General features: G+C 35.6%; 1 protein-coding gene across 1 annotated transcript; it reads right to left on the minus strand.

The window, feature by feature from the left end:
- Positions 1 to 253: 253 nt before the first annotated feature.
- On the minus strand, positions 254 to 9,233 carry LOC133518880 (odorant receptor 43a-like). The gene is made up of 5 exons (XM_061852644.1): positions 7,838 to 9,233; positions 2,450 to 2,549; positions 2,248 to 2,349; positions 1,083 to 1,238; positions 254 to 861 (listed from the first exon to the last, which is right to left on the minus strand). The coding sequence occupies exons 1-5, from the start codon at positions 8,605 to 8,607 to the stop codon at positions 799 to 801; spliced, it is 1,191 nt and encodes a 396-aa protein (XP_061708628.1). The 5' UTR covers positions 8,608 to 9,233; the 3' UTR covers positions 254 to 798.
- Positions 9,234 to 9,860: the final 627 nt, after the last annotated feature.

Below are 9,860 nucleotides of genomic sequence, written 5' to 3' on the forward strand. Positions count from 1 at the left end.
ACGGCCAAAATCATTGTTTCCTTTTTTCGTTGTCTGTTCGCAAAAACACGCCTTATTACTGCCACTGGCTAACTGCTGGGCCATTGTCCTGGTGCTTGTGTGTGACGTCTGGTACAATGCCGAGAAAAAGTGTTTTTCCACAAGAGATTGCCATTTATTCATTTGTTTCGTACTTACTCTCTTTTCGGTACGTAATGATTGAAGTTCCTCAATTTGTTTTACGGACGACCCATTGTAATAAAATGCAAAGACGTTAAGTATATTCATTTATTAGTTACGTATATTATTTGTCCATAAATCAGGGTAGAGTTGTAGCCATACGTACTTATTATAAAGCAGTGCACAATCATTTATAACATACTTACACATAAATGAGAAAAAATGCGTACGTAGATGCTAATAACAGTTTGTTTAAAATATGCCAACATAGAATCGCCCTTCTTGACTTATTAACACGATTCAATACAAACTTTACCATGAACACCGCTGAATACATACTCGTATTTCACAATTTCATCTTAAATCCATCAATCAAAAATAATTTGCGGACCTCGAGTTCACTTTCAGCATTCTAATTAGAATCAATATGCCGAGCCAGGGTGAAATTAATAAAGCTTTGAAATTTTAAGTAAGTAACCGAATTCGTGCTACCTTTTGTCACTGGTTTGATGTTTTAGCGGAGACCTTAATTTTAACTAAATTTATACTGAGTCAACTTTACACTGAAATTGATTACATTTTGTAATAAATGGCGTGAATAGGTACCTGTCAAAATTTTAATACTCGTACGATACAGATCTAATTTTGGCGAGATTGCATGTGACGCAGCAAAGTGAAGAATGAGTACGAAGAATTCATAATCTGAAAAAAACATACATGTTTTAGTCACTTTGCATACACACCTATGTAATACTATACTATGTACTCATTTACATAAAAAAATAGTTCATCCTTTTCCGAGTATTATTTAAATGAATCTTAAGTATTCAGTGAAGAACTCCGGTTTTTGTACTCCATTCTGAATGTATTGTGCAAGTTCGAAAGATCTGGTAATGGGTAAAATATAGTTGTTTTCAACTCACAGAAGTGAAAGTGGTAAGCGAGAGTGGAAACATTTTCCCGGCCGTTATCGAGAGAGGTTTGTTGGCGCGCTCCACGAAGAGCCGCAGACTGCTCTTAAAGTAGCGAGACTCAGCTGTCCAGTCGCAATCGTACACGGCCTGGGATAGCTGTTGACTCTAAAATAAAAGGGTTTATTTGTCTATGGCGATGTTTTAAGTAGATAAGAGCAAAGTGAAGTCGAATGTAAACGACTGTAAAGTGCTTCTAGTTTTGTTATTGCTTTGCTGTCTACGTGTACCTAGTTCGTAATGGTCGGAACGTATACTATTTTATCCATACAACGGTACAGCTCATCCAATTAAAATTGAAAGAGTACGTAGATAAGATTACATTCAGTGTGCGCTTAAAATTGTATAGCAGCAAAGCGGCTTTGCGCTCGTCGTCAACCGCAGTGGCATTGCAAGTTTTCATGGTTTTTTTATTATTTAAAAAATACGTTCCTATCACGGAGGCAGGCAACGCAGTCCGACCGCAATACTCGTACACACCGCCACAGTTCATAATTCGAATCAATATGATGTCGACCGCAAGCAGCAGGCAGCATTACCACGCGACGGTCGGGCGATGCGTAATGAAGGGTTCCATACTTATTAGTAGTGGCACAGATTATATAATAGTGGCAGTGGTATCGTATTCGATATGAAAAAGTCATTCAAGCAAAAGGGCGTACTTTGCGGCACTTACGAAATTTTACTAAAAAGTCATGTTCAAATTCGTGGAAAGTATTTATTAATAAATACTACCTTAAGTTTTTATTTTTGTACGACTCGTTCATATGTAATTATATAGGTATTAGAGGAGACACATTTTTCTACATTTTCGAAGCAATTATTTTCAAGTATTCACATAAGCAAAGAACTTTTCCAAAACATAAAAGTTGTTTTGAAATACCTATCGAACGATGTGCATTTCTACAGGTTTTTTAACTTTATGGTTCATATGATCTGTAAAATATACATTTTTATTTTCATTTCTCAACTAGGTGCTTCAAATTTCATTAAAATATAGCTTATAGTTTACGAGTAAATTGGCTGTGACATACCTACGGACAGACAGACAGGCGGACATAACGAAACTATAAGGATTTTTACCATTTTGGCTATGTAAACCTAAAAATATAAATACCTTATCCTGAATTCGGGTGCCGAACCAACAGGGTACTAAAATTTGAAGGATCATAATGAACATATACGATCCCAAAAATATGAAGTACTGCCATGGCGCCGGCTGTTGAGATGAGAGAGAAATTTAGTAAAATTCACAAATTGATCGATATACACACAGGCAGAGACAAATAGCGCACTGCTTTGATTATTTATGTACGTACCAATGTGAATCTGAACAGGACGACGCAAATTATACAAGAAGCCACACTGAATTGCACGAACAGTGTTATACTAAATACATCTTGAACCAAGAAACAGAACCTGTTTAAAAATGAGGTAATAATTTACTAATACAATATGGATTTTTCTGAAATGAGTGATTATATAATGTTATAAAAAAAGAAACTGCCTCTTAAATTTGCTATTTCTGAAATTATTTTTTTTGACATAAAAGACAATTATTACTGTAAGAAATGTACAGAGTGCAAAATAATTATGAATTAACTTAAGCAATTTTCTTAAATATGCTCAAAATGTTTTTTTTTTTCACCGAACAAGCATGAAACCTTTTTTAATCGCTATAGCAAACCTTAACACAACTATATGTGCCACCACGCAAAAGGAGAAGCCTGATTCGCCTTTTGATAGCCCTATTTAAATCCCGTTACAGACGGAGCGATAATGTACCAAAAGATAGGTACCTATCTTATAGGAAGGCATCTTATGATATATTTTACGTATCATTTGATGGAGTCCACACACGAAGCTATAATCTTAGGATATCTCTTAGGATATCTTATAGCAATGCATCTTAAGATACCTTGCGATATTATAGCTCGGTATATTACGATACATTTTGGTATATTTCGTTTCTCTCACAATGTAGGTGCTAGACAGACAGCAATATATATTTTGGTATCGTTAGAGTGTGTGTTGCTTAGCTAGACTATAAGATATCTGTCGGAATTTGTCAGTATCTTACGGTATAAGGGGTGTACCGAAATGAAACTGTAAATTTCTAATGAAAAAAACTCATGCGATTGAGAAAAACTAAGGTGTTTAGAATTACTAACATAAAAAGCGACTTTTAATTTAAATAATTGACAGCTTTTTTTTACTGTAGGGGTGATAGGTAGCTTCTTCCTAGCACATTCAGTGGCAGATTTTTACGGACCCGTTTTTCATATTTGCCTGCATCAACCCATCACCTGCTCGAACTGTTAATGTTTGGCTGTTTCATTCTTCTCTTTTAATACACTTTTGATTTGAGCCCAATAATAGTTGAGAGAACGACACTGCAGGACGGTTGGTGATCTTACCCTATTCTTCGACAATTACTAAATGAGATTTTTGTACGAAGGACATTGTATGAATTAAATAACGAACAATTTCAATTACTGTAGCTATCCTAACCTTCGTACGAAGAACTGAACTTCGTCGTAGTTCCGCTTTAGCTACATATGTATGTACCCCATTTTTAGGGTTCCGTAGCCAAATGGCAAAAAACGGAACCCTTATAGATTCGTCCTGTCCGTCTGTCTGTCCGTTTATGTCACAGCCACTTTTTTCCGAAACTATAAGAGCTATACTGTTCACACTTGGTAAGTAGATGTATTCTATGAACCGCATTAAGATTTTCACACAAAAATATGTAATATGTGGGGTATCTATGGATAGGTCTTCAAAAATGATATTGAGGTTTCTAATATCATTTTTTTCTAAACTGAATAGTTTGCGCGAGAGACACTTCCAAAGTGGTAAAATGTGTCGTGGTTCCCCCCACCCTCTGTAACTTCTAAAATAACAGAATGATAAAACTAAAAAATATATATACGTTATAAATGCGTATGCCTTTGTTAAATACGTAATAATAAATAGTACTGTATTCAAACGTTACCGTAGATTTGTCTGAATTTGCCAAGGTTTGCTTCAATTAATTATATATTCTAGATGAAGAACTGTCATTTAACTTGAAATAAAGTTACTTAATTACTTAATATTTGATATTTTATTCAAACTTTAATTGCCTGTTTTATTTTTACAGTTACTAGTTACATATTGCATTCACGTTGTTACATTCATACAGCCCTTACTTAGATTTAATTTATCATTTCCTATGATTCGAAGATAGTAGCTGTCAAAATATAAACAATTCGCTCCTTGTACCCTGTAAAACTGCATACTGAAGAGCTATGCAAGTGTCACTTCACTAGCTCAATATTACAGTTCTAGGTTTCAGTTTTGACGATTTGAAATTTTAACGTTGTCATGTCACTATGACTAAGTAAGTCTAATTTTAACTACGTTGAACTTATAACTAAGAAACCTGTAAAATTGGGCCAGTGACATGTAAGTAACCATAATTGCAATTTACTGAAGCACTCGTACCTGAGGGCTTACCTCGAACCACGTTCGACGTGTCACACTTACGTACGATTTTACAAGTGCGACAGAGAGGTAACACGTCGAACGTGGTTCGCGGAAGGCTCTCCGATCCTGATCCAAGCAATCCAAGCGCGATTGGAGCGTGCCACGCAAATTTAGATCACGTAAGAAGTGATCGTTCCTTACGGGATCTAAATATGTGTGGTGTGTATCGATAGCGTTTGGATCGCTTGGATCAGGCTCAGGTGCGGACGTATCTGTACATTGCAATTATGGTTACTTGAAATTAAATTGCAGCTTACTGAATCCCATGAATTATTCTATAGATTTGTAATTTCTAGTAAAAATATTACTGAAAATAAGAGTGCTGCTTTATTGTTTCCAAGCAAACTATTGTGAATTTTAGTCATGGGATTAGTAAAACCAAGAAACAAAACACTAGATAAAACTTCTCGGCTTAATAAATTCCATGACTTTTTTTATAATTCCTAGTAACAGGTATAATAAACCCATAAAAAAGTTACTAAAAATAAGAAAAACTATTCCTATTTAATGTTAAAAGCAAGTAGGTATGTTACATTATTGAATTCAAATAAAAGTTTGCTTGTTTTTAGTAATCAGTATTGTTATTCCGAGAAGGACAATTTTTTTGGCGTTAGTAAATACTATTAGTAAAACTGGTTTATCACCGTTAGTACGAGTATAATCTCCTTGTCCTGGGATTCACTAAAATTTTACTAATGATTAATATTTTTTACTTGTTCCTAGTAATTTTTTTTCTCCGTGTACAGTGTGGGATATCGCTGGAAAGGTCTTTCAAAACTAATAGGTATTCAACAAACATTTCTTGATATTCCCCCCCCCTCAACCATACCAACCAACCATAGGTCCAAAAAATATGAAAAAAATCTTGGAAGTAGAGCTTAAGAAAGACATTAAATGAAAACTATAGCGGATATGATCAGTTTAGCTGTTTTTGATTTATCGCAAAAAATCTCCCCTTCATAGTAAAAAGACTTACATTACACCCACAGTTCATCCCTTGGTTAACAATCTACCATACTTTAAGCTCCAGTTTAGCTTATTGTGACGGAAGAGTAACTACGGAAACCAGTAGGGTAGGGGTAGGGGGTTGCTCAGAGTACTGAGCATGGCCCGACATGCTCTTGGCCGGTTTTATTCTATATACAAATGGATATAAAACTCAAGGCAAAACAAATAAAAATTGAAAATATAGAAAAACTTATAGTTATTTATTACAATAGCACAGAAAATTAAATTCACAGTAAATAAAAAAGCTTAGCACTCGTTTTGTCATGAATTTTAAATAAATAAATAAATATTATAGGACATTATTACACAAATTGACTAAGTCCCACAGTAAGCTCAATAAGGCTTGTGTTGAGGGTACTTAGACAACGATATATATAATATATAAATATTTATAAATACTTAAATTCATAGAAAACACCCATGACTCAGGAACAAATATCCATGCTCATAACACGAATAAATGCCCTTACCAGGATTTGAACCCGGGACCATCAGCTTCTTAGGCAGGGTCACTACCCACTAGGCCAAACCGGTCGTCAAAATTTTATTTTATTTTGATTTTAGTTTAATCAATTCAGTCTTGTCTTCTTTTCATATTTATATATGGATACTCCATATCCATATTAACTCTACATGACACTAATAATAAAAAACAGATCACCCACGCCGATCTCTGCTTATTAATATATATTATCGCTCCTTCTGTGACGGGCTTCATTAAGGCTCGACCTATAAACCGACTTCTCAGGGATTCCCTTTCTTTTGCAGGGTTCATTAATAATAATGTATGTATGTAAATTCAATACGGGCAAACTTTTAAACGCGTGAAAAAATTTGGCATGAAATATTAAACTTTCTTCTTCCTGCCCTTATCCCACACTATGTGGGGTCAGCACAACATGGTCTGTAAGATAATCTTTGGGTTATGTCTCGTAATGGTTTCAGTGCATTGCTGCTCGGTAAATATTCAAAAATGAATTACAAGGTCATATTGAAGTGTAACTTAAAAAATCTTTTTTAAGTTCATGATTACATGAGTAAATTATATGTCTTCATTGATTTATACATAGATCATACATATCAATGATTGCTATGTATTTTGAATATTGAATTTGAATTGATTTCTCGGTTCCCGAGATACAGGCTGAGCTTAGTTTGGGGCCGATGGATATTAGCTTAATTGTAAAATCTAATTTATGTTAAGTTAAATCTGTTACGTCAATTCGTATAAAAGGTTTGGTAAATAAACGATTTGATTTTGATTTGAAAAAAAATAAGCGGATGCCCCTCATGAGCAGGTGTTGGAATGCAGAGTGCAACTTGTGTCCGAAATCAAGGCGTCTCTTGAGCGAGTAAACGTAATCTCGTCCAGTTTAATCCCAGCAAGACACAAGTTTCAAGAACATTCCCGTACAGAGAGAACAAGAGAACATTCCCCTTACCATCTCCAAGAGTATCGGAATACTCGCTGTCGACATTACGAACAAAGTCCAGTTTCGGGGTCATTTGGAACTCAAAGCTAAACTGGCCTCTATGAAGCTCGGGGTGTTCAATAGAGCGAGACAGAACTTCACACCAGGTCACCGGCTTTCGTTACACAAAGCGCAGATTCTACCACTTATTGAGTACTGTTCTCATCTCTGGAGCATCGAAATACCAACCTGTTCCACTTGACTACATACAACGTCGGGCAGTTCGTATTGTTGATGATCCCGATCTCACAGTCGCTTTGGAACCTCTCACCCTTCGGAGAGACGTTGGCTCTCTGTGCCTGTTCTACCGCCTGTACAATGGGGAATGTTCTGAAAAACTTTTTGAATTGGTGTCATCGTCCCGTTTTTATCACCGCACCTCACGCCAAAGAAACAAAGCTCATCCTTACTTCCTCAACACGTGGCAAACCAAGAACAAGTGGGCATCTCACTCGCTTTTGCTCAGAACGTGCAAGTTGTGAAATGAGCTGCCTTCTGAGGTGTTGCCCTTGCGCTATGTATGGGGTTATTCAAGAAGCATGTATTCAGGGTTCTCAAAGGTTGGCAAAAGTGACTCCTCTGATGTTGCATGGGCGGCGATGATTACCTCCCATGAAGCGGCTCATCTGCTCATTTGCTGCCAATTACATATAAAAATTGCCCGTATTGAATTTACAATCTGTATATATGTTCACATACTGCCACAATTCACCATAATGAATTATAGAATCGTTTAATTTCTTTATTGTGTTTTCTTTCTCCGCTCGTTCTATAGAATCATCAGCTCGTGTAACTATTTGGTTTTTGCCGGTGACTTTTCGAAAATTATCGTTAAGTATGTCCAATTGGGCAATGGCGTATATCAGTAAACCGAGAAAAAATGTATCAATACTGATATTAAAAAGCACTTGAGATTGCATGTAGAGGGCTTGAAACTCATATAATGGGTAAATAAATTTTTGTTTAGTATCATCAGATAAAAATGAAAAATTGCACACAGGGAGTTCTAATTTTACATGTAAAATAAAATGCAGTAATATTGGCGGTACTATATGTGATATATGAGCAGTTGCTGACACTGCTGCAACTATTTTAAAATATCTCACATTAAATTTTTTCGCTTTGTCGATTGTTTTTAAGCCATTTTCAGATTCAGGCTGAAACATATCACTCTCGAGCACACTCAAAATTTTCACAATTTTTTCGTGCATAAATAGAAAAGTCAAAAACTTGGATGTCACAGCTAGCTCTGTGAAGTAAAATATCATTTCGTCTATAAACATATCTAATTGTCTCGGAAGGAAAATAAAATTTACTGTAGCTAATAAGTTATTCAAAAGAATGAACGCCGTGAAAAACATTTGATAGTAACGGTAATAAGATTGCAAATCGTTTGGAGGCCAAACGGCAAGTAACTTCCAAAATTTCATATTAACTTTGAAGCAATCTATTTGCCTTAACGGCCTCATTTCGGGCGTAAACTTTTACTTTTTATATGAAGAATATGTAAAACCGTCTTAACTGTCAGAAATCTTTCCACAGACTATTGAGTCGACATTTTGTGGGTGACTTAAATAGATTCAAGCCTCAAAGGTTTGTAAAAGCTTGTGATTAGACAAATTGTCCTACGGAACTGTTTCTTAATTGATAGGAGTTGAGCGTTATTAACCGGACACTTAGACCACCTGCTGAATTTCCCTTAATGCAAATACTAGCTACTGCTTCCGATTCCGTTCGCAAAATCAGCATTGTATACTTAATCAATTTGAGCATAACCGACATAGGGCAACTTATTTGTATTCGTTCATTACTCGGACACAGTCAGAAAGTAAGAGCTTCACTCCTTTTGCTCTGCCGACCTGAAAGTGTACTCTACACCAACGGAAGAGTAAAAAGCGACGAAAGAGCTTCTAGACGGTCTTCCCAACATTGACCTTAAGGTAAGTTAGCCATTTAACAGACCAAGACCATTCATTGCCAGGGGAAACACTATTACCAAACCTAAGAGGAATGTTTTGTCAGGCAGTTATACCTCTCGGATCGAAAAATGGTCTCTATGACCATACATCGCACTCGATGGGGCATTTTGCTGTATACCAAATACATCACACTCGAGCGAGCATTTTGCAGACATGACAGTTATGGTTAACTGCCATAGGAAAGTTAATTTTTATATGGCGTCGCAGTCACATAAAATGTTTTTAGACATTTTTTGGAAGTTTAGCATATTAATTCATTTATAAATATCACATTTAAGTAATAAAATAGGCTAAAATCCACAAAACAAACATTTTTTCAATTATTTCATAAATTAAGCCCAACAAAAAGAGACTTGAAGAAACTGTCGTAGGGACCAACATCCGACGCGAGAGGTATAGGCAAGAATAAAAGAGTCGGCGGTCATCCTCCAGCTCGTAGAATCGGCAATGCTTAAATGATTGCAAGTGGCATTCAGAAAAGTCAGGCTAAAGGAAAGAGTTGTTTGTTGCGATAGAGGATAGAGCACAAAGCTCTGCATAATCATAGGTTAAATATGGTAATGAAACTAATAAAACAGAACAATGTACTTTGGATATATTTATTACGAAATAATCATATCTTGATGCGTTTACCATAATACATCTTAATAACCTATCTGTGTTTTTTAAATGTATATCCATTTTATAACTTTTTCTTTCATATATATTCGTTGGATATGGTCGCGAAATCCCCAAAGGAAAAT

This window comes from Cydia pomonella, chromosome 6 (genome assembly GCF_033807575.1).
Source record: "Cydia pomonella isolate Wapato2018A chromosome 6, ilCydPomo1, whole genome shotgun sequence".
NCBI lineage: Eukaryota > Metazoa > Arthropoda > Insecta > Lepidoptera > Tortricidae > Cydia > Cydia pomonella.